The sequence below is a fragment of the Musca autumnalis genome, unplaced genomic scaffold, assembly GCF_047663935.1.
Source record: "Musca autumnalis isolate F117 unplaced genomic scaffold, ASM4766393v1 scaffold_5, whole genome shotgun sequence".
Taxonomy (NCBI): Eukaryota; Metazoa; Arthropoda; class Insecta; order Diptera; family Muscidae; genus Musca; species Musca autumnalis.
The window spans coordinates 111,891,459-111,918,569 of NW_027412088.1; the positions used below are offsets into that span (position 1 = coordinate 111,891,459).

Below are 27,111 nucleotides of genomic sequence, written 5' to 3' on the forward strand. Positions count from 1 at the left end.
GTTATGAAATATGTACCCAGCGTCGGGGAAACGGACACGTTCGTATTTAAAAAATAGGGCTCCTGAGAAATTTGACAAAATTTATAGACCATTTCCACCAGGGGTCATCCCTGTAAATCATTTAAAAATGACATGGAAATCGGTTCAGAAAGTTTGGAGATATAACATATTTAAAAACGTGGGCGTGGTCGGGTCTTAAAGCCACAAATAAGTGCGATACGATACGATCACAAGATTTACAAAAATAGGGTTTTTAAAAATAGGACCTAGTGCATGAACGCCAGCCCCTACGAAATTCAACAAAATATATTGTCTATTTTCGCCATGGGGCATCCCTGTACATTCTCTGAAATTTTGGGTAAAATCAGTTCCGTAGTTTGAGAGATATAACATATTTGAAAAAGTAGTCGTGATCGGGTCTTTAGGCCCTAAATAAATACCTAGGGTCGGAGATTCAACCACCGTTTCTACCCATTCGTAAGTTCTTTAAAAATAGCGTTCTTAAAAATATGGCCTAGGAGATATAACATATTTAAAAAATTGGACGTGGTGGGGTGGCCTCAAATAAGTACCTAGGGTCGGAGACACAACCCCAATTGACTCGCAAATTAATTTTCTCACCGATACGTCCGTCAGTTTTGCTAAAATAGCTTTTATAAAAAAGTAGGGCATATGGGAGGTATCCCGTACCCTCCGGAATTCAACAAAGTATATAGTCTTTTTTCACCACGAGTCCTTCCTGTACATTCTCGGACAATTTCAGAAAAATCGGTTCAGTAGGTTTTGTAGAAAAGATTAAAGATTATTTAAATTTAAAAAAGTGGACGTGCTCAAGTTTTCTTTGTATAAAAACCTATGTTGGTTTATGACAAACATTTCAAAAAAAGAATTATCCTAATCGGTTCTGCCGTTCTTAATTAGTTAATTTCTAATTTATAATGATTATGCTTTCTTCGCTGACGTATTTGCTTTACAGATTTATGTTTTTCTCACAACCAAAAGATAGTGCCATCATCTTGCTCCTCCCTGAAGAAGACATCGTATTATAGCTTGTTGCTGATCTTTATATACGTACATTGTTTCCTTTTTTGGGATAGCTGTTACAATTTTCTTTTTCAAAATTGTCTGGCTAAATCCCATTGTTGCTGTTTCAATATTTTAAATCAACTAATTTATTTGTTAAGAAAGTTTGGCACTGTTCGCCAAGGGCTAAGGCAGGGAAGACTAGTTTCGAATCTCGCCACAGGTTCTCGTCAGTTCCTTGGTTTCTTGTTTGTGGTACTCTCCACCGAAGGTATTTTTCAATAACGAAAGTGTCTGCAAAACAACACAAACCCTCTCCACTGTTATGTGTCGTTGAATTACAATGAAAGCAACGTAACAAAATTTTTGTTGTTTCGCTTATTACAGCAAAAAACCAACACATACAACCGTGCCAGTGTTTTTTATTCGAACATTAGTGGCGTTGGTTTTTGGGATAGCTGTTTTTCAAAATAGTCTGGCTTAATCCCATTGTTGTTGTTTTAATATTTTAAAACAATTAATTTATTAGAGGAGAATGTTTGGCATTGTTCGCCAACTAGTATTCCATGCCTTACCACTTGTCGAACAATGCCAGACTATTTGGAAAAACAAAATTGTTCTTTATATATTTATCGCTACTGGTATATATTCCGCTAGTGTTTATTGGCGTATGTCGAGGACCATTTTTTAACCGAGTAGTATATTTCATTTATGTGTGGTTTGGACTTTTTATACCCTCAGTCTTTAGGCTAACGAGGGTATGCACTTTGATATGACCAAAAATGTGCTTCATCGCAATAATGGTTTTAGACCCCAAGTATGTTTGGACGAAATTCGTTTAGAGTCGATTTAGCCCTGTCCGTCAGTATGTCTGTCGTCCGCTCAAACGGACAACCTATTAGAACAAAATTTTGCACTTCGAAATATGTTGCCCAAACTTAGTTTAAGTTCGAAGATGGGCCATATCGATCCACTCCTTCGGATACCTCTTCATAAAAGTTAAATATTATTCTGCAAATGGTGTGAAAGATAACTGTCGAAGGGGGGCAAACAATTTGGTCTAAACTTTGCACATCGTACTATTCCTTCCAAGTATAGATACGGGAACTTTGGACTGAGCGAAGCAAGTAAAAAAATAAAAAAAACTGGGAGATTAATAGGGAGATACGATCCGCGACCGGAACAGCCAAAAATGCTCTACTGAATGCCAAATGCCAGAAAATTTAATGCTTACAAAGTATACATGATGATTTTAACCTCCACAAGAAGCTAACGGTGTATATGAAGCAAACAATCAATCCTGTTTTATTTAGCAAAAACAATGAAGCTGTCTTTGACTTGGAGGGAAGGAAGTAGATATGGGAATACATTATAAGTCTTTTTACTGATAGCGAACAATCGCCTTATGGAGGTGTTTCGAAAATTCCAAAAAAAAAAAATGCAGAAAATAGAAGTCGATGTTTTATTGTATATTTATCAATAATGATGATCACGATAACTTCATATTGACAATTTTACTTCATTCATTGATATATTTTGTTTATTTGTAATTTTATTTTTTTATTATTTTGGTATAACTCCCATAGAAAGATACCGTCCAATTTTGGTAATTTTCAAGGTTTTAGCCTCATTATCCAACTAAAATGGCTGAAATTTGTCGGTACAAGTTTACTTTTTGATTTAGCCCCCATTCATCCAACCAAAATGGCTGAAATCAAGTTTTAATATACGTAGTTTTTGTTGGAGGTTGTAACAACAGTCGCAGGTAAAAACTCAGGGCGTTGTTCTAGACAAGATACACAAACAATTAAAACAAAATTAATTTAACAATTAAAAAAACTAAACCCCTATTTTAATTGATAGTTTCTTTCATGTCCATTTTTTGATTATTTGCACCCTTGATCGGTATTGCTATGAAATCCTTAAAAGAGAAAAAGGCCACAGGATCGAACTTAGTAATTCGAACAATATTAGTTAACTTTTTTATCCACATATAAAACTATAGAAACTATCCGAATGAATGGCTCAAACCAACCATCATGGAAATACACAAGAAAAATAATACAAAACAATGCAGTGACATCAGACTCATTAGCTTAATGAGTCACGCTTTGAAGATATTTTTTTAAAAATAAATCATCCATATTTCAATATATACTAAATGTGAAACACCAATGGGAAATACACAATTTGGTTTTAAAGAAGGAATGGGCCCAGGAGAAGCATTATATTGCCACCAAATTGTAACACATAAACGTAGGGATGTGCAGAAAGATGTACTCATGTATTTTATTGATTACGATAAGGTGTTCGATACCGTCAAACATGACAAATTAATGGAAATCTTACATACTATAAGAATACATGAAACTAACTTCAGTGCATAAAAATCCTTTATTGGAATCAGTCGGCACGAATTGACGTAAGTGGAGTCCCTACAAAAGGAATTGCGGATCAAGATAGAAAATATTCCAAGATACACTCGAAGGATACAATTTCGGAATAAAAATTCACGGGAAACTGGTCAATAATAGTAGGTTAACGGACGATGCCACGTTACTGACCGGGAGCGTATCGGCTCTACAGAAACTAGTAGAGAAACTTGTTCGAACAAGTGAGAAATGTGGCCTTAAAATTAACAGGAAGAAGACGAAATACGTAATTATCAGCAGAAAAAATCCCCATGACAACTTGGAATGCTAATAAACGAACACCGAGATCTTAATATAATAAAATTATGAAAAGTCATTATAAATAAAAACAAGTAAGAACGGCGTTAAGTTCGCCTATGCTGAACTTGATATACCCTCCACCACGAGTTGTATTGAAGTAAAATGGAACAATTAGTTTCCTTTCGTTTATGAAGAAGACTAAATACCAAATTTCAGCAAGTTAGGTAAAATAATGTGGCTAACCTTCAAAATACCAAAATTCGGGGTTACCGTTCCATGGGGGCTATAATAAAGAGGCAATCTATACCAACAAATTTCTGACGGAAAGTTTTTAGATTCAAAGAAGACTAAATACCAAAGCGAAAAATTTGGAAATTATTGATCGATTATTGTGGTGCATCATTTTTAATGCTCACTTCAAAAATGGCCATTTTATGTTTTCCGGCAAAATTTTAGAATAACGGTACTGTAAATGGAATATTTTTGTACGCCATCTTAAACACAACTTTTCAGCCCACAAAAATGTTTTTTTGAGTTGTTGTCCGGCAAAATTTTAGAATAACGGTACTGTAAATGGAATATTTTTGTACGCCATCTTAAAGACAACTTTTCAGCCCACAAAAATGTTTTTCCAAGTTATCAACATTTACATATTTTATTTCAGGTTGCATCATTTTCAGTGGTAGTCACTGTACAACAAATTGTACAACCTAAGAAAAAATTACGAAAACCAAACTCGTAGAGGATTTTCACCGCTATAGGATTTTCTCTAGTCCCATTTCGATAAGACTTACCGTTTTCAAGCAAATCGTGAAAACATAACAAAAAAGAAACTAAAAATGTGACTTGAACTTCTATATCTCAAAAATTGTAAAACCTAGGAACAAATGATAACAGTCAATCCTCTACAGCATTTTCTCAGCTACAGCATTTTCTTTAGTCCCATTTCGATAGGACTTGTGGTTTCCAAGCAAAATCGCGAAAACCTAAAATAAACCTAAAAAAGTGAACTTTGACCGCGATTTATTTTAAAATTCCTTCAGCAATTTTTTCTTGTTTTTGGATTTTTCTCATCTACATATAAACATTGCTTTTTCAGAATCAGCTAACAACTTCCCAGGTGTAAGCAGTTTTTATTTAAAGTTAGTTAAGGCGCACCGTACATGACGTTGTTTTATAAGGAGGCGATACAGGCAGTGCATTGTCCCGATTTGAACTTCTATATCTCAAAAATGGCAAAACCTATGAAAATATTCCAAAGGATAATCTTGTAGAGAATTTTCACTGCTACAACATGTTCTTTAGTTCCATTTTGATAGAGCTTGGAGTTTCCCAGCAAAATGGTGAAAACCTAAAAAACTCTAAAAATGTGAACTTTGACCGCGATTTATTTAAAACGCGCTCCAGCGTTTTTTTGTTTTTTGATTTTTTCTTATCTGTGATTTTTTCTGTTTTTCACTAATAAATTAAAGTTCCCACTAATAAATTAAAGTTGTTTTAATAAAATATTAAAACAACGACTGTGGGATTAAACCTGACTATTTTGAAAAACATAATAGAAGTCGTCATCCCAAATAAAAAACGCCAACCCTCCTAATGCTAAGTTTACATTTACGAAACCCACTCGATTTCAACTGTCAATTCCATAGCCCAAACGTCAAATGAAATCTCATCTGAAATCCATTGGATTTCATTTGACGTTTAACCTATGGATTTGACAGTTGAAATCGAGTGGATTTCGTAAATGTAAACAAAGCATAATTATGATTTTTTCTTATTTTTTCTTATCTAGTTTCATAATCCGCAAAAGCTCCTTTCATTTAAAGTTGGTTAAGATCACCGTGTGAATGTAAGCCGGCGCAAATATTCCAAGAGGACACGTATTAAGAATCAACAAATACAACATTTTACAAACTATTCTGAAAAAAAATTGAAGGAAAACGAGCTAGAAAGGGGAAAGACACATCCTGTCTCAAAAACATGATTTACTGAATGCTGCGAAAAACAGAGAGCTGACAACCATTATATAATAAAATAATAAATAAAATGCGAAAAATTTTACAAATATTAATTGTACGATCACTTATATTCGGATAACGGATGAGTAAATAAAAATAAGAAGAATTTATATTTGTCTGTCTGTCCAATAATATTACTTCCAAGCTTACGTCAACATCGAAAATGATCTATATCGGTCCACTGTTTCCGGTACTACCATCACAAAATTTCAAAAGGTTCAGTTTAAGGCTACCTAGATGGTTTTAAATTTTAAAATAATTTAGTCTTTGTAGTCCTGATTACAACGGTATATTTTTTTGTTGAAGACCATATTTCTTGAAATATGGATGAGTTTCGCGTTGTTTGAATTCTAGGGAGCAACCTTCTGTTTAGCCTTCTTGCTTCAGCTTTTCACGTTATGAGCATGATAGCTGCGTCTTATTCTTTAGAAAATTTTCACTGTTCCAGCTCATTAATTAACTAACTTATGGAACTAGTCGTAATTTCGGTTTACACTACAGTTGTATTTGCACTGTTACTGGTCTAATTCCCAGCTAGCATTTGGAAGATTGTTTTTTCAAAAATCACATTGCGGAGTATTTTTAGAGTCATTTTGGTGATCAAAAACTAATTAAGTCACCTGTATGATCAGAAAGGGACTCGAAAGTGACTCCCAGTTATGATTAAAAAGAGATCAATTTAAAATACAACAACAAATGTGTAGCAATCACAAATAAAACATTGAGGCGTTTAAAATGTGACCTTTTTTTGTTATTTATTGTCACATTTTGATCATCTGAAAATTGAAAAATGCATGTGTTTGAAAAATGATTAGAATTATGTATCTTCTGAACATATTTTGCACAGCTGATGATTGAACACTGATTGTTTTGTTTTTTTTTTTTTTTCAAACATAACGGTTTGGTTGTATATAATTCGCATATACACTTTCTACAAAAATTTGATATAAATATCACGTATAATATTATGCATATTGACAAAGACAACACATGTCTAGGTTTTGCCAAGTGAAATGAAGAAAGTGAGTGAAGAAACAGTATACTAAAGGGATAATTAAAAGTCATAACAAAGCAGAAAAGAAAACAAAACACCACTATGTGACAGGACATGTTTCGACTTTGGTAAAGTCTCCTCAGACATATCGGATGTGGAGCGGCTTCGATGTCCGCGAACTTTTCTTCTTTCAAATGCATTTTTGTTTTTGTTTTTTTTTTTTTTACAACAACAATGGGGATTTTCCCATTTAGTTGTGCTTTCATGACAAACGCTTAGCGCTGCCTTTGAAAGTAATGAGTTTGGCTCTGAACGCTAACACGCCGTGACAACACTTTTTTTCCTTTTCCTCTTTTAATTTGTTCGTCTGATAAAAAGACTCATAAATGACTCGAAAAAGAGTCACAAATGAATCAACAAAACACCGATAAATGATTAAAATACAACTCGAAAAATACTTTATATAACATCTGAAAATGGGCAAAAATGACTCGAAACTAATGCAGAGGAAGACTCATTTGTTTAGAAGAGTCGCCTGAGGTCACCTTTTCTTCCTGACAAAGGAGTCATTTATGATCAGAAAATGAGCTCATATTCCAGTTTTTAATCGCGCAGTCGGATCAAAAAAGACTCGAATTTGATTAAAAATGTCAAGAAATGCTGGTTGGGAAGGGATCAATAATAGGGTGTCAAAAAATACAATATTTTTCTATGAAATATGGGCTAAATTAAAAATTTCACCATATTCAGTACGTTTTGTTCATAAGTAAAACGATGAACTGCTAAAACGTTTGTATCGGACATAAATATGCATAATGATTTCATGAAATTCGAGAAAAACACGTTTTAAGTTGGCGATTGAAATAAGAATTCCCAGCTTAAAAATATTATTACACAAAAAATAGAATAACCACTTTCACCATATTTTGCAAACAGCTAGCAAGATCATGCATGATTTAAAGTGTTTTAGTATATGAGCGATATGATCTCTATTTACTGCTACACAAAACCCATAATATACATATTTTTCATTGTCCTTATTCGTTTTTACACATTCTCATAATTACCCCATTCTTATTTTGATTAGAAAACTAAAAACAATTGCATTTGGTAGTAGTATTAAAAATTTTGTATTTATAAACTTTGAAACATAATTAAGAATTGAATCAATAAACCTTGGAAACTACGCGTCTCTTACAATGAGACAATTATTTGCTTAACGTTAAAATTTTGATAACAATTTTAAGTTTCAACAAGATTTGTATCGCTATAACAATGTTTATTCAGTGGCAGCTTGTTCCGATTTTACACCACGAGCCTGAACAGCTTTTCCCAAATAGTATGCCGATATAATACCAAGTGCCTGAAATAAAAACAAGTTCACATCAAAATAATCAAGAAATGTAAACAAACAGGCCTACCTCAAAAGCCACAAGACCAACCAAGGATAAAATTAAATTGTCACTCTGGCCATCAATAAATTTTATTGACATAACCTCACAGCCTTTAGGAAATATATTATCACTATCGGAACAGTCACCTAAATAACAGCAACTGGAAGGCAGTTTATCACCCTTTGTTAAGTAGTCCTGTTGACCGTTTAAGCCACAACATTCGTACTGGAAAGAAATAAAGCAAGTTTAGTTTGGCAGGAACACTAAAATAGAATTTTTTTGGATTTGTACAAAAAAAAATCTATTCAATTCAAAAGTTAAATTGTATAAAGTTTCAAAAATTTTGTTGCACAAGATTTCACATACGACTGACTTTATTTCCAAAATCTATATTTATACTCACTTGTATTTGAACATCCAACATTGAACCAGGTTTTACCAATTCCTGTTGCCAAGTCTCCTCAATCCGCTTCTTTGTCATTTCCATGAAATCGTCTTTCATTACAGCAAAGGCAATCATGAATATTGTCTCACAGACTATGGTAAATACAGCAAGACCTACAAACTAAAATAAAATAAGAAATAAAATAAAATAATTGAAGAAATCTTGGAATAAATTTTATTTATTCTAAATCGGAGTCCAAAAAATCTCTAAAAAAAAAATAATTTAAAAATACGTACAGAATCTAGACAACGCGTAGAAAAATGTGAGACCAAAATTATAAAGATCGCGTTTATAACTTGCATATTACAGCAACAACAAAGAACGGAAACTTATTGTTGGAAATTATTTCAAAATAAATATATTTTTGGTTAAATACGAAAAATTTGAAAAATGTTGGGAGTTATTGTTATATTTCGCTAAATTTCGATCCAAATCCTGAAGTATTTTGCTTAAACTTCTACGAGAAAAGCAATTAGTCATCGTGAAAGTATATTTGCTTTTTGTGATAAGCAATAGAAATAGGAAGTAGAGAGTAATATTGAAATTACAATCAAAGAAAAAACATAGAAGTTAAAAACCGAATAATTCGCGAATTGGTTTAAATCGGTTGAGGTGCATGTGCTTTTCGGATACAGGGAGTCCATGTCTATCAATATGCATGGATTTTCCCATGTTTCATTCAGCGGCCAAAGTGTGCCATCAGTTGCATCTTACTATTCAAAAAACCTTCAAGTGGGCAAAAATTACGCGATATGCATATGATGATAAGGTGCATCCGATTTCAATGGCCCCCTATTAAAAATACGTCAATATAAATTATTTTAGACAGATTCGTCAAGAACTGCGGATGTGCCACCGCATTCTATTTTGGGATAAATAGGGATATTACTCCTGAATCTTTGTAATTTGTGACACACCTTTTTGGCAAATATTATAATCGCGTATAAAGGATTACATTTATGCAAAAATAATCAAAGAAAATCGCGGTTCAATTCGCGGAATTGTCAAAATATATTTTTGCAGATTTTCCAACTTTCAAGGTATCTATATCCGGCGTTTTAGTGGATGGATTCGACCGCAGAAGAGCTCATTAGATCCGGCACGTAAAAAAACTAAAATCACGCGGGGTTCAGGGGTACCTGTACGACAGTTGTAAATTTTAAAGCCAAAAAATAGGTTTTTTTCAGAAAATTTACGCACCAAATTTTCGCATTTGGACTCCTATTACTAGGAAACTGTACGGAGCACACTCATGAGATATACATACATCGAACGACGTGGAATCGCGAGTTCTACAATCCTATAAACTAGTTTGGATTATTATCTAGTTGCACCCTATAATTATAAGGAAAATTCGAAAACCACTGAAATCAAAACTTCAAAATGTCAGCCTCGATTTTAGGGGGATGCAGTGTATATATCCAAAAGTCATACACTAGAACCATGTTGAACAAGGGGCATTGTTTAGTTCTCTCTTTGAGCACAGGTTCGAATTTAGCGTGGTTTGGCCAGAAATCAAAAAAGAACACAAAAAAACAAGTAAACTTCAACACATTTTTCCCATTTTTTATATTACCAACAACGCATCTTCCACGAACATGATTTGTTATGGTCCATATTATGAGATCGTGGCTAAAACACTTCAATTAATAAAAATATATGCATGTTTTGTAAAATATATTAACAGTTCGCGACTTATTAAATGGTGAACCTCAACTTCAACGATTGCAAAACTTTTTTGAATATTACCATATGTATATGAAACAAATATTTAATTCTTATGATATCTTCGTAGTTTATACCGTCATTGAGATATAGAAGTTCAAATTAAGACAATGGATTGACTGTATCGCCTCCTTATATTTATAAAACAATGCCATGACTGCAATTTCCCAACTTATACTTATATACATATCTCAAAAATGGTACAACCTGGGAAAAAATTACAAAAGCCAATCTTTTGAGAATTTTCACAGCTACAACATATTCTACAGTCTCATTTCGAAAGGATTTGCAGTTTTAAACCTAATCCTGAAGACCTTAGAAAAAAATCTGAATGTTTGATCTGAACCTTTACATCCCAAAAATGGTAAAACCTAGGAAACTATCAGTCAGCCAATCTTGTACAGAATTTTCACTGCTACAATATTTTCTTTAGTCCCATTTCGATAGGACTTGAGGTTTTCAAGCAAAATCGTGAAAACCTGGTTTTTGGATTTTTCTCATCTACAAACATTGCTGTTTCAGAATCCGCGAACACCTCCTTGGTGTAAGGCGTTTTCATTTAAAGTTAGTTAAGGTGCACAGTGCATAATATAAGGAAGCGGTACAGTCAATCCATTGTCCTAATTTGAACATCTATATCTTAATAACGGTAAAAATTACGATGATATTATAAAAGTCGCTTTTGTAGAGAATTCTCATAGCTACAACATTTTTTTAGTTCCATTTCGATAGGACTTGCGGTTTCTAAGCAAAATCGTTAAAACCTAAAAAACCCTTAAAAATGTCAATTTGAATCTCGATTTATTTAAAAACGGCTAAGGTGATTTTTTTTGTTTTTTTGATTTTTCTCATCTGTGAACATTCCAGTTTCAGAATCCGCAAAAACTTCCCAGGTGTAAGCACCTTCCATTTAAATTTGTTTCAAGAGCACCGTGTATACTAACTACTTTCTGTACCTGCCACGTACACTTTCGGAAAAGTGCAATTTACCAATTACCCCGAAAAACTTTTGAGCCTTAATCCCGATACATATTTTTGTTTGAAAGTTTATGTGCCAAAAAATCTGAAAACCCCCTATATGCATAAGACTTTTGGGACAAAAGTATTTCAATTCACACAGGCTGAGGATAAAGCTTCGTCGGCAAAGCCGACTGATACTATTTTACTTGTTTAACCTGCAGACACAACTGTTGTTTCTGGTGAGAATCGTTTCCAAAACATTCAGATTTGTTCCAATAAAATCCATTATTTATTTGAAAATTTTGCCTATTAGCGCGAAGATCATTTTTAATATTAATTAATTTTTAATTAATTTCTCGCTGGAATCGAGCTTAATGCGAGCTCTTCAGACATATCGGCTGTGGAGCGGCTTCTATTCAATCAAACTTTTCTTTTTTCAGATGCGTTTTTTTGGCGTGTTAGCGTTTGGAGCCAAACTCATTACTTTCAAAGGCAGCGCTAAGAGTTTGTCATGAAATCACAACTAAATGGGCAAATACCCATTGGTGTTGTAAAAAAAAAACAAAAAAATGCATTTGAATCCTGTGTCAATAAAGCGAAATCGCTCTTAGAGTTCATAAAACGTCCAAGGAATTTGATGACGCGTATGTAACTAAACGCTTGTTTGTCAGTTTGGTTCGACCTACATTAGAATATGGTTGCGTATTATGGAGCCCATTCTACAAATGTTATTACAATGAGATAGAATCTGTCCAAACACAATTTCTCCTGATTGCTCTTAGAGGTTTGCCTTGGAGTACAGTCGAAGCACTAAAGGTAGGTTGTGGCCAAAATTATTCATCGAAATGGCTGAAGTTTGGTATTTAGTCTTCTTTGGGGGTACAAATCTTTCCATCTAAAATTTGTCGGTATATTTCCACGCCTTAACAGAGCCCCCATAGAACGGTACCTCCCGATTTTCGCTATTTTTAAGGTTGTGACCTCACTATTCGACCGAAATAGCTGACATTTCGTACTTAGTCTTCGTTGGTGGTATAAAACTTTCCCCCATAAATTTGTCGGTACAGCTTGAAGCCTGCATTTAGCGCCATAGAACGGCACCTCCCGATTTTCGGTATTTTGAAGGTTGTGGCCACAACAACCAACCGAAATGGCTGAAATTCGTCGGTATATGCCCACGCATATATATATGCCCTATAGAACGATTCCTCCCGATTTTCGTAATTCTGAATGTTGTGACGTCAATATCCCACCGAAAGACTGAAATTTGTTATTTAGTCTTCCATGGGGTTATAAAATATTCCAGAAGAGAATTATCAGTATAGGTGTACGTCTTCCTATGTCCCTATAGAAGCGTGCCTCTTAATTTTCGGTATTTTGAAGGTTTTAGCCACATTATCTTACCGAAATATAGAAAACTTTGTATTTAGTTTTCTTTGAGTCTAAAAACTTTCCGCCAGAAATGTATAGGTATAGATCGATGTTTTGATATAGCTCCAATAGAGCGGTACCTCCCGAATTTCGGTATTTTAAAGGTTAGCCACAATGTTTTACCGAAATTGCTGAAATTTGGTATTTAGTCTTCTTCGTAAACTAAAGGAAACTAATTGTTCCATTTTACTTCCATACAACTCGTGGTGGAGGGTAAAACAAGTTTGACCCGGCCGAACTTACCGCCGTTCTTACTTGTGTCCTTTCTTTTTTTCCCATGTAATTTTGAGTGGCAATTCTTTCTAATCCAAAGAAAGTTGAACCATGCCACAGCATCAACTAACCAGCCCAGCATTTCTAGAAAATCCTCATCTTGGCATTTTTAAGGTCCACTTGGTACCATTTGGTACTTTTTGGTAACTGTAACTACATACCAATCAACCCACTAACCCATTATTTTAACAAGGACATGTCACCCGAATTAAGTTGTTATTCTATCGTCACTTAAAGCCGACAAATAAGCTGATAAAAACCATGTAATATCATTACAATAGTTGAGGTGAATTGATGTTATGCCTTATAACATTTTAAAGAAATATGTATCTAACGAGAAATTAAATAAAAGAATTATCCCAATATTGTATAGCCTTCCGCTAATGTAGAAGGTAGTTTGTTTACATTATTTAAACCACGTGCTAAAATAGTATTTGAAATACGAGATGTTGTGTTTTTACAAAACTAAAGCGCTTGGCATGTATACAAATAGGTCTTGTTTTCTTAATGACCAAAATTATAAAGCATTTAATCACTAAAATTTAAAATAGAATCGAAATTAAATCTCAATTGAATACATATGACTTCAACAAATTTGTAAGAAATATAAATGCATTATTAATGTATAAATATACTCGAAATACTCACCACCATCGACAGCAAATGAGATTCTCTCAGTGCTGCAAAACAGCCCACTGTACAGAGAGCAAACACAAGACAACCCAACAGACTGGCAATGTAAGCTCCCCATGGAGAGCCCGCACCGCCGAGTGTAATGACACCAACCGATATCAGGACCACGCAAAGCATCTGAAATATATAAAGAAAAATACAAAATGTTTGAAGTAAATTTATTCATTAATTAGCCGAAATTCGCAACGAGAGCAAAATTGAAAAGTGCAATTTAAATGTGGCATATCTATAAAATAATATTTGGCACAAATATGTAGATGCGAAAGGCACACATACAATTCAATATACGTATATACATTAGGGTTATGATTTTTTAAAATTTTAATGAGTTTTTACCTAAGATTAGGTCAAATGTTAATTACAAAGTGATTCGATTAAAAAAAATAATTTTAAAATAGTAAAAAATAATTTTAAAATGTTTTACTTATAAGCACTTTGGACAAATTTTTGAAGTCACTTTAAGCATATACATATATAACATGCTTTTGATCCACACGACATAAGCAAAATAACATAACTTTTTTGCCACTAGTTATATAATCATATCATTTTATATAATACTAGCATGTGCCCGCTACTTCGTTAGCGGAAGTGACACAATTATAAAGAAAATCTCAACATTAAAACTATTTTGTAATAGAAATTATTTTTGTTATTTCTGACCGATTTCTGAATTTAATACCCTAATTTTGCCTTCAACAGCATCTCATATGTTCAACAAACTAAACATTATTGAACAAATTTTTGTTTGAATATTGAAATTGAAAATCAAAATGTTTACAAATTCATCGTTTGTAATCATTTTTTGTCTAACTGGATTTTAAAGAAAGAAAATCTTTTGTGCGACACCTGTTATGGGAAAACCAAATTATTAAAGAGACGTAAATCATTCGTAAATCAGAATGAAGTTTATACCATTATCACCAACTGCGACATCTGTTGCTATGGAAAATAACAACCTTCATTCTCTTTCCAATATATATTGGTTTACGATAAAATAAATGCGCCTAGAAGTAAACTACAAAATTTGAAATTGTTTGCGATATTTTACGGTATTAAGAAATTATAGCATTTAATTTGACAAATGTGTTGCCAACTAAGTACATAAGTAAGTAATAACAGCGAATAATAAGGATTTTTGTTATTGTTATTTTTTGTGGTTCCAGGACGAATTTTGCAAAACCCGGTCTTATCTCGCACATTTGCACCAACAGTGACTACTGGTAAAATTTCAAGCTCCTAGCTTTAGCCGTTTTAGCTGGGCGTTGATGATGAGTCAGTCAGTCAGTCAGTCTGTCACTTATCACCAAACTCAAATATATAATTGATATAACTTTATTTCATATAACATATCAAAAATTAAATACAACTTTTCTAGTCATTAATAGGCAAATGTTTATTCATTCGTGCAACAGAAAATATTTTTTGTGAATATTTTTATAATATTTTTTTACAAAAATACAATTTCAAAATGGTTTCTGCGAGACCTTTTTCTAATATCTTAATGGAATAAACGTAATTTTTGTCATTAAAAGAAAAAGTTCATTCATTCCTGCTAGAAGAAATTTTGAGAAAAAAGGTCAAAAAGTCGTAACCCTAGTGTAGATATATGTCATTGAAAGCAAATATATATGTACATATAATAAACTTTGAAAACGTTTCCGTTATTACTGGCAACGTAACAAGTAAGAAACGCATGTCATCCTATTATTATATTATGAGCCAGCACATATAGCAGATGGGACCTGTTGTTGTGCTTCTAGCCACTTTGGAAGAGGGACCCAATGTCGTTTCGAATTCTAATTCGTTTGAATTAGTTTCTAAAAATAGAAAATTTTTATTTGATTGAAAACAAAAATAAATCAAATATTTTTCAAAAAACTGAAGTTTGGTAGTAGTTCGAACGAATTTTTATTCGTCTTAGTGAAACAGGCCATTAAAGTAATACAGTTCCCTTGAGAGACTTTTTAGGAAGTTCAACCTTAAATTATCAGAAGTTAATACAATTTTGAAGTAATAGTAATAGTTATAACATACGAGAGCATTTCTGAACTGAGAAAGTTCCAACCCAACGGAGTCGATTTTTTCCGTATTCGACTACGAGGGTAATTTCCTATTCCACTCAAAATTAATTAAATATGCACAACTTTAATTTTTTTACTATATGTTGAACCACTCCGGCTCCGGCAAACTTGCTCGACTCCGACTCCGAAACTCTGTGAAAAAACGTAAAATACCTGAAATCGGGTGGTTCCATTATATGTAGGCTACACCAACACATAGACCTTTGTTCACATATTTTGGTAGATAAGTTTTGTGATCACCAAATTTCAATTTATTATTAATTATGTGTGTAAATGTAGCTGAAAACGTAAAAATACCGGAGACCTTGCGGTACCGTTTTATGGGGGCTAAAACAAAACGTGGATCTATGTTCATAAAATTTGATGAATAAGTTTCATAACCTTTAGGAACCCTAAATGTCAAATTATAGCTAATTCGGTCTAAAAATATGGTTAAAAACGTCAAAATACATAAAATCGCGGTACCGTTATATGGAGACTATACCGAAACGTTAACTGATATAGCCCATCTTCTAACCTAACCCCCTACAACCAAAAGACGTATCTCACCAAATTTTCATCGTCCTAGTCCAATTTATGTGAATGCTGGAGTGATTACAACAGACGGACGCACATGCATAGATTGACTCAGATCAAGAATATTTGAGACAAAGCACTGTGGTCCCAGCCCGTGACAAAAATAAAAAATCGATGTCTACAAATTATGATTGTAACAATTCACATCTATCGTAAGCAAATCAAATTTTAGTATTCCGGCCCAGCAAAAATTCGGATCCATTAGTCATTACGTAACCCATTACAAAGTAAAGTAAACAAGCTTCTTTTCCCATTACAAGTAATCTGAAAAGTAATGGGATACTTCTTAAAAAAATTACAAGGCAAACCTACTTACTTTGCTCGTCACTAAGTAATGAGGACGGTGGCACAGTGAGTGTGTGTCCGACTATAAATCGTAGGGTTGTGTGTTCAAAGCTCACTGTCGGCACGCGGGTTTTTTTTATTACAAAATAACAGTTCGTGGTGCACTGCACATTTAAGTTCTTAAGCAACCCTTAATGTTCGTGTGCGTGGCAAAGTATGTAGTGTCTTTGGCTAGAAATCAGAGGGTTCGTGTGTTCAACTCGCACAGCGAGCGAAATAAAATAAAAGTAAGAAGTGTGATGAAATTAAAAAAAATCTCTACATTAACTGTTCTAAAAATAGATTTTTTTTCAACTTACGTTTCAACTTCTATTGGCCACAGAATAACTAGTTATTCTAGTGGTCATAAAATAACTACAAAATGAGTGCGACATGCCCTTGTAAAAATAATGGGGAAGAAAGGGGGTTTAGGAGTAGTTACGGCTGCCAAAAATCCCTTACAAAACCCATGATTTTGTGAGGACTATTTTTGCTGGGGGCTTATTTTAGAACTTCTAACGGTATTAGAAAATGAGACATTGAATTGTCCTTTAACGTAGTGACAAGTTACAAGTGATATCACAAAAAAATAATGTGTAAAATTACTATAGTAAGAAATGGAAGTTAAAGGTTATGGTATTGTTATTGTTTTTAATTGATAACATCATAAAGTTATACCTCTATTTTGTAGTAAAATTTATCTCTTTTGAAATATATTTTTGTGATTGTATTTTATTTAATATTGTGAAAAGAAATAGACTTTTAGTACCTTGGATCCTCGCGAATCCTCACGTTATTGTTATTTAAATGTTCGTGGAAGTGTCCAGAATTAGAAAAAAATTATCTCGTCTGCCGAAAGTAGCCGGGCGGTATTCAGTTTTCATTATACGGAGTATACTCGGAGTTTTGTAAATGTTTAGTATAGGGGTTTTGGGTGTTTTCAAGCAATCGGTGTTGTTGTTTTGCATTTTGTTTCGATCTTATTTTATCCAAAATGATTTTTTAGGATTACAGTATGAATGTGTGTTTTCAAATTTGTATGTTTTTGAAATATGGTGTTCAAAAAACGTTGTCAATGCCAGCATGGGACGGACGGTTTTCGAAGAAATTATAGCAAACCTTCAGGTGGATGTTGCGGGATACGATTTCTCTATGTTGTCAGATCGTATACACTATCTCTGCAAAGACACCATTATTTTTGAAAGATACATGCCACTTCAAGAATTATCTGCCGTTGAAAGTAACAACGCGGAAGGCCTGTCGTAGACTTAAGTTCCACACGGAAAACTAAACAACGTAGAATGGTTAAATTGGCAAGCAGGACCACATGTGTGGTCTTGTTTACTGTTTATATATCCTGGCACATTTTTAGTCGATCTGGGAACTCTCCTAATCGAGATATCCTGTAACTAGTATTTATTGTAATAGCAGCCAACACATCGTCGCGACTAAACAATCTAATAAAACATCTTAGTTTGCAGATATTCCCTGTTTGAGACCTATAGGACATTGTTTACATCTAATATAATATGGTACGCCCTTGGTGCATATGTTAACGCACCTAGTAAGAATATTCTGTGCCTCATATTGTTGATACTTGTTACCACTTAATCCTTGTCAAGAATAAAATTCATAAAATGTCATAATTTTTACAAATTTAGGCAAAATATTTAAATATGCCAAGTATCGCGAGTTAACATGATATAGGACTATACCAAAATGTGGACATATATTGATGAATTTTGGCAAGAATGTTTGATACAGATTATAAACTCGAAATGTCAAATCGCAGCAAATTCTGTTGGAAAATATGGCCAAAGTCGTGAAATTATAAAAAACGAGAGATACGCCTATATGGGGAATATACCAAAACATGGACCTCTATCGACCATTGTCCTACGCAAGATGTTTAATACCACCAAAGAACGCAAAATGTCAAATTACAGCGAATTCACTTTGAAAATATAGACAAAAACTTGAAATAAATAAAAAAAACTGGAGGTACCGTTATGGGGGGTCTATACCTAAAAGTGGACCAATACTGACGATTTTTGGGGAAAATTACCTTCTAGTCACTACTAGTTTACGGTAAAATTGATTAGATATGTTGATAAGAAACATTTTTGTTGCTCTCTCTCATACAATGTGCATTAAGAAAAATTAAAACCTTTTGTAGGTTTTTCGACACGGATATATCAAGGAGATATTGTACACTCGATACGAACTATTTTTGCAATAATTATGATGAATATATGTATATTAAAAAAATATAGAAGACATACAACAAACTTTTCAAAAATTTGCGTATTTTGAGTACTTTAAGCAGAAATTACGTCATCAGGGGAAGTCATAGGCCTTTGTAATTATTTGTCCAATCTTAGATCAGTTTCAAATGTTTTCGGTAAAATTGTGCGCACGACAATTCTCGAAGAGAGTAAGCGATCTGGTCCATACTTTGCACATCGTAATATTTCTACCACATCGTAGTATTTCGATCCACTCCTTCGAGTGAAAATAACTGAAAAGTTCAATTTGCAACAGCTTGTAGTCGGGCCCCTTTTACGACTGTCAAGTTTTTCACGCGCAACTTCATACTTCTTGAGAAATTGGCACGTAAACTATAAAGACTCCTACTACAATTATGTGTAGCGGCTGGAGCGAACGATAACTCTCGAACCGGATATTGCGTTGGTTCAAACTTTTCAAATTATAATATAATAATTATAATCGATCAATTATCATCGATCTCTATTTATTTTGTCGAAACTTAGTTTAAGTTCGAAAACTGGTCTTACTGGCCTAAGAAGGTACCTCTTTCACAGAAGTTCAATAATGTTGGTTATGTGCAGATTTGTTTACTGCTATATTATATTTTTCGTGGGCAAATCCATGTTTCCTGATATAATGGTCCAAAAGCTCTTAATTATACTGTGGCCAACTGAAATACCAGGTGGGCGCTATATCTATCGAAAGGAATGACTCCTAAAATAAGATCCACTTCCAAACGCACAATGCAATCCATACCTTCAGGTACCTCCTCCGCAACACTTTTGAGCTTAATCCAAATCCATTTTTTCTCGCCAAATGCATACGTCCAAATGGCGACAAAATCCTAAAAACGATCTTAATGGGAGGAAGACACAAACTTTGCATTTTATTTATCCATTTAAAATTCATATATCTTATTTGTAATTCAGACATTTCATTTGAAATTCTGAAATTTGAAATTTCAGAAAATTAAAAATTTAAGGCCCGAAATTTCATTTGGTATGTAATAGTGAAATTCTGGATTTCTTTTTTTTTTTTGAGTTACCGATAAAAATTGGTAACTCAAAATTAAGAGTGAAAAGTATCAATAAAAATTGGAAATACTGTTGCTATCGGTAGAACTTAGCGACAACTTAATTTCGGTTGTTAACTTACCGAAACATTTCGTTAATTAAAGAAATTATAAGCATTTTAATCATACCGATTTTTGTCAGTAACTCGAAAAATGAATTGCAGAATTCCACTACAGATATTCCATTTCAAATTTAGAATATGTTATTTAAAATTCAGATTTTCCATTTGATATTCAGAACTTACATTTAACATTCATAATATTTCATTTGAATGTCAGAACCAATTAAAGTTCAGAAAATAAACAATTTATCAAGCATATTTTAAATACGATGATGTTTATTTACCTCAACAGAGAAACATGCCAGCAATATAAAATAATTTTAAATATATAATTTTAAATATAAAAATAAATAACTGAAATTTTCTGAATTACAATTAAAATTTAAACAGAATTTCTGAATTACAAATAAAATATCTGAATTACAACTGCTATTTTCAAACGGATAGGATAATAAATACGACATGTATAGACAGAGGGACGGACGGACATACATAAATAGACTCAGAATGTGATGCTATGTAGGTCACCAAAAGTATCCATGGGTCAATCTCATTTCCTTTTGCTTGTTACATACAAATGCATATAGACAAAATACACCTTACTAAAGTGTGGTGTGGGGTATAAAAAACAACCAGACACCTCTGCAATCAATTATCCAATTCCATAAAATATGGAATTTTTCTTGGTTGTGAAAGAATCGCTTTCCACCTCTGGAGTAAACTTTTTGATCTGAAGGGGTGCCGGTCTCACCATTTAAATAAATGTTAAATAAATTAATGCTACCCATTTCAATGTTTTCTTCGGGCACGCATTCATGGTATATGGAATAAAATCATCGTGATATTCTGTTTTTCTACCCTGTAGGTATCATAAATTGTGATGTGTTTAGTTGAAATATGTAAATAAATGTTTTTGCACTTCATATAACGGCACTCAAACGCAAATATGCACACTAGTGTTATGAATTTTTCACAACCTCATTTCCCAGAACCATGTTATAAAGTGATTAGATAAAAAGCTTTTAAAGTTGTTATTTTTTCAAAACTTTGGTAATTTTTTTTAAGTCACGGTAAGCAGATATATTACTTAAGACAACAACGACATAACCAAAATGACCTAACTGATTGTTTCTCACTTATTTCATCATCTTATGGTTTGTGTGTAACTTCTTTCAATATTTAAATGGAATAAAAATTATTTTATTTATTATTGTCTTATTAGGACGAAGGTCATTATTTATGTAAGTTTTTAATTAATTGAATTTTTATCGAGCTAACATGACCTAAGTAGTTTGTATTGAAAAAGTGAATTCTAGCGAAGTCCCACACACCCAACCAATATGCTACGATCGCTTCGCTGGTGTTTTAATTCATGTCATCAGGAATATCGGATGTGAATAACTAGAAGACAGAGGCTGATTTTAATAACTTCTATTATTACAAATGTGCAGTTATGACATATTTTTGAAGCCTTTTTCTTACCATGTGAACCTAGTGTATTGTCTAAATTCATGTCTCAATACATACACATTTACAATCGAAGATGGATTTCCTTCGTGAATTGTAATACAATACAAACCTCTTAGGTCATGTAAGCTCGATTAAAATTCAACAAATTATTTTAGTCTTTAATAACAAAAGGTCATTCATTCGTGCAACAAGAAATAATTTTTTCAGAATTTCTTTTTTTATTTCATAGATTATTTTACAAATATATAATTTGACAGTGCTTTGGGCGGAAACTTTTTAATGCTTAAATGGAAAAAGCTTGTTTCAAGCATTCATAGACAAAAGTTCATTCATTTCCTCTACTAGAAATAATTTTTTGACAAAAAAGGCCAAAAAGTCATAACCCTAATGCGCACGCTGTTCTACATTAATCTTATATTACTTTATTTCTGGATCTATTTTTACACAGAAAACTCAAATAAAAGATTTCGAATGTCTAAAGATAAGTATTTGTAGCAAATATAATTTTAGGAATAAATTAAATTTCTGCTCATAAAAACTATTAAATTTTAGAAACATCCTATGTTATAATTAGACTTGGGATTTTGCATATTTTTTAATAATAAAGATACGAAGGTTCTGATTGGATCAAAATTCGTTTCAAAGAAGACTAAATTAAATAACAGGATCATATTTTGTATTTTTGTTGAATATTTGAATATGCACAAAATATGGAAAAATATGCAAACAGTTTTTGGCCGAAAATCGTAAAATTGTCAATTAATGTTGGAAAAATCATCAAAAATATTCAAAGCGTTCCAATTTAAGGTTGTTTGCCGTTTAACGTCGATTTTTTAGCAGATTATTATGTTATTGAGACCCTTTACGCCAGTGCACATTGTAATACCATTTTTTTATTATTAAACTATGAAAAAATATAAAATTTGATCAAATATCAATCGTTTTATGTAAAATTCAATATTTTCTTTGTCTTAATTTGTTGCATTAGGCTGGTTTTAACTCAAAGGGGTTTAACTCAAAGTTTGAGCACAATTGGAATATGTTAACACGCGCCACTGGGGCCTCGGAGTTATGAAAATCTCGATTTTTTGGCTACTTGGCGAATTCGGCAACCCATATCTCTGGAATGGTTAAAGCTATTTGCGTATTATGCAGGTCATTCTGGGGGACTCCGGTTCAAACCTCAGCTGGGGTATCTCTGCTTTGTCTATTACATTTTGTTCTTATTTAAATTTATTCAAGGGACTGGCATAATGTGGTTTTGGAGCCATCTGGGTACAGCTCAGTCATTCACAACTTTCAAGTTGTTTACCATCCTTTACCCCTCCTGGTAATTGATGTTCTGTGGCCAAGTTGCAGTATCTTTTTCAAAAAATTCGGAGTTTATGTTTAATCTCTTGAACAATAAGTAAGTCTCACTTGTAATTACGTCCGGTAGACCTTTATCTAGGAATTTAGGCAGTTGTCCTTTCGTTAGTTTGGTTTGAATATTTCAGGAGAAACTTCCATCTTCTTCTGCTTGCTTTGTCAATATTTTTGTCGCATTTGACTCTTTACGGCGGTTTCCACTATCAGATCAAACAATGCCAGGCCAACAAGTTCAGGACTAAGATACCACAGATGATTTATCAGTTTGATATTTTCTCTATCTGATAATTGTTTGTGAATGCCTTTCGTATTTCAATAAATCTTCAATGCGGTTAAGGTCTTGTTTTGGACCTAAAAAATATTTCGTTATATTCTTCGACAAATAGTCAAAAATATATCGCATAAGAAAGATTTAAAAGTTAGACTCGGTGAATTTTGCATCTACATCAACGACAAAAAGTACAACTGGTCAAATGGAAAAATATTGGCGCAATCTGACTATGATGCCAAGATGTTATCAGATATTCTTGCAGATTGTAGTACTCAATACGAAGTCGTACATAAAAACTTTCTTACAAATTCTTATAATAATCCACAATAGCAATTTCATTTATGTCATTTAGTGTCCTACAACGTTGCCAACCTTGAAAATTCTTTAAAATTCGGTAACTTTATAAAATATTTAAATAAATTCGATATCTTTTTCTTATATGAAACCCACATCGTGAGAAGTAAACAACCTCAATTCACATCATTTTTTGAAAATTATAGCATCCAATGGGTTGATGCTGAAAAAATACATAGAGCAGGTCGGGCTCGTGGAGGCTGCCTCTATGGTTTTAAAAAAGAAGTAAAAAATAAATATAACTTAAAGTTTATAAACATCCATGATTTTACGGTACTTTCAGCAAAGTTTAATGGAACAATATTTTATTTCATACCGTCTTATCTGAATTGTACGAATTGGAAAAATGATGCTGAGAAGTTCAATACATTTTTACAGAATCTTAACCCCATAAATTTTTGCATAGTTGGTGACTTTAATGCACGTATTGGCCAAGAGCAAATTTTAGACCAAAATATGTTGTGTGATTTTCCCCATATTAATAAACATAGGAAATCTAAAGATATGGTAATCAATTATAAAGGAAGACAATTATTAAGTATTATGGAGGATATAGGTGGCATCTTTATTAATGGTAGAACGGCAGGAGATGAGAATGGGGAGTTCAGTTTTTGTGGAGTTATGGGTAACTCAGTTATAGATTATTGCATTTGCTCTTTTGATTTCCTAAAACATATCAATAACTTCATGATTGACTCAGTACCCTTTTCAGACCACATGCCTTTGTGCCTTGATATACAAATTCCGGCATGTTCTACCGATTGCAGCTCTCAGAACTTGATGCAAAAATTATATTGGAAAAATAAATATTGCAGTCAATACAAGCAAAATCTTTTTTCGCTTTTTAGAGATCAAACTTCACAGAATAATACTTCAGTTGATAATATGATAAATGCGGTTACTGAGAACATAAGAAAAGCCAATGTAAAACCCCCAAAAACAAAATATTTTGAACCAAAACAAGTCTGGTTTGATTGGAAATGTTATCGACTCAGGTGTGTTATGCGTAAAAATTTAAAAGAGTATAGAAAAAATCATAATGTACAAAATAGAATCAAATATTATACTGCAAGATCCAAATTTCTAACGGTATGTTCACAAAAGAAGTTAGAATACCTTACAAATAATATAAAAAAGTTAGATACTGTGAGTAGTAGCAAAGACTGGTGGAGTCTGTCAAACGCAGTGAAGAAGCAAAGTTTCACGAGTAAAGGTAATCTTTGCGCAGATGACTTTTTTCCACATTTTGGATCATTATTACTAGAAAGTGAAGACAACCAGAAAATTAAATGGTGTATTCCCTACTGGATTGATGCTGTTTTAGATTCTCCTTTTGAAATTTGTGAGTTGAAATCAGTATTAAGAAAGTTGAAATCAAACAAATCTCCCGGTGAGGACGGAATTCCTTACGAATTCTATAAGTTTGCTCCAGGATGTGTTCATAACTATATGTTAGCACTTTTTAATCAGATCTTCCTTCATGAAGAAATTCCAACATCCTTTAAACGATCAATCCTTATTCCCTTGTATAAAAAAGGTGACCCTAGCATTGTTACAAACTACAGAGGTCTTTCACTTATTAATACGATATGCAAAATTTTTACCAACATTGTGCTTAATAGAATAACAAATTGGGTTACTTGTAATAATATTCTGAACGAATTCCAAGCCGGTTTTAGGAAAGGGTATTCTACAGTCGATAATATTTTCAATTTATCTAATATTGTATGCCTTAACAATCTAAAGAACAGCCGTACGTATGCTTTCTTTGTCGATTTTTCGTCTGCTTTCGATTTGCTACCAAGAAACAGCTTGTTTTATAAACTATCATGCATGGGATTGTCTTCAAAAGTGGTTAGAGTTTTACAATCTTTGTACTCAGGAACTGAAAGCCGAATCTGGGATGGAAGTACTTTTTCTACTTCTTTTGAGGCGCAGTCTGGCGTGAGACAAGGCTGTATTCTCAGTCCACTTTTATTCTCTTTATATTTAAATGATTTACCAGATGCTCTCCCAGGTGGAGTAACCGTCGCAAATACCACCATAAAAATATTATTATACGCGGATGATATTGTCATCTTGTCAAATTCACCACAAGAACTGCAGAAGATGATTGACGCTTTACGAGAGTACTGCCTACACTGGAGTTTAAAAGTAAATCTTTCCAAATCAAAAATAATTGTTTTTCGCAAAGGTGCTAGATTATCACAAGGACTTAATTGGTATTTTGGTGAAGAAATGATTGAAATTGTCAATAGTTATAAATACCTTGGAGTAGATATAACCTACAATATGTCGTTTTCCAAACACTTAAAACAAAAGCTTTCTGCATCCAAGATAGCAATCAACTCCACGTGGTCCAAATATCTTACCGACCACCAAATTTCACGTAGAAACAAACTTAAAATTTTTGAAGCTTGTTCAAAGTCCATAATGCTGTATGGAGCGCAGGTTTGGGGAAGTAAAAGATATGAAGAAGTAGAAAAACTTTTTCGTTTCTTCATAAAAAGAATATTATTTTTGCCTGAAAATACCCCAAATTATGTACTTTATATAGAGACAGGTTGGAATACAATGTTCACCTCTACATTAAAATTGCATTTTGGTTACATAAATAAAGTTCTACGACTCAATCCGCAAAGACTGCCGAGGATACTAGCACAAGAAATTATAGATAAACATGTTAGCTGGGCAAGCGATTGGTCCAATATATGCTCCACATTACAATACGCTCCACCGAATAACAATACTCCAATTTGCTCTTATTCAAAAGAAGTTTTAGAATTGCTGATTAGAAAAGAACGTGAAGATTTCTGCACAAATGCATCTAACTCGCAGCATCATGATTTATATAGTCGATTAAATTTCAACGCATCATCCTTATACACAGATATACTTTCAGCGCGTGCTGTCAGTTTAATAATAAAAGCTAGGTGTGGCTTGTTAAGTCTAAATGGAAGAAGTTTCAGAACCGATACAAACACTGCATGTTCATTATGTAACCTTAACCTTCCAGAAGATACACTACACTTTATTGGTATCTGCCCCGTGTATAGTGAATTCAGAGCTGTTTACTTTGGTAAAATCAAGTTAAACTTGGACGAAGTTTGTAGCATTCTAAATGGCATAAATTATATTTTGTTGTATAAATATCTAGAAGCATGCATAAAATATAGAAATCTACTTCTAAATGAATTTAATGTATGAATGATTATTAATTTATGAATTTTACAACCAAAATATTGTAATAAATATATAAAAGTAATAATGGCTTACAGCATTATGCTAGCCAAATATAGATTAGGAACTAATGTATTATATCACGATATTTGTTAAATATGTTCAGCGAAAAAATCTATTAATAAATAATAATAATATTTCTGAATATCGTTTTCACTATTGTTTGTATTTAACTCAATTAATTGTATCTATTTCTTTTCAACCTATTGATAATGTTTACCCAATCTATCCTATATTATATCTAAATAAACATTATCTTGCTCATTATACATATGTTTTGTAAAATCAAAAGCCAACACACAGTGTAAAAAAGTACCGATTTAGCGCGCCAAAAGTAAAAGTCTATGTTTTATTGTATGTTTGTCCATAAATTCGATATGAACAGCTATAAATT

The 27,111-nt window shown here is 32.9% G+C and overlaps 1 protein-coding gene across 4 annotated transcripts in view; it reads right to left on the reverse strand.

Annotated features, from left to right (window-relative positions):
- Positions 1-7,813: 7,813 nt before the first annotated feature.
- The window catches only part of Tsp42Ej (Tetraspanin 42Ej), a 32,236-nt gene continuing 12,938 nt past the window's right edge, over positions 7,814-27,111 (reverse strand). For all 4 annotated transcript variants that reach the window (XM_073957823.1, XM_073957825.1, XM_073957826.1 and 1 more), the window contains exons 3-6: positions 13,584-13,745; positions 8,505-8,666; positions 8,129-8,326; positions 7,814-8,070 (exon numbers count right to left, since the gene is read on the reverse strand). In XM_073957823.1, the coding sequence (XP_073813924.1) occupies positions 7,987-8,070; positions 8,129-8,326; positions 8,505-8,666; positions 13,584-13,745 (606 nt within the window). In that variant the 3' untranslated portion in view covers positions 7,814-7,986. The remainder of the gene's footprint in view (positions 8,071-8,128; positions 8,327-8,504; positions 8,667-13,583; positions 13,746-27,111) is intronic.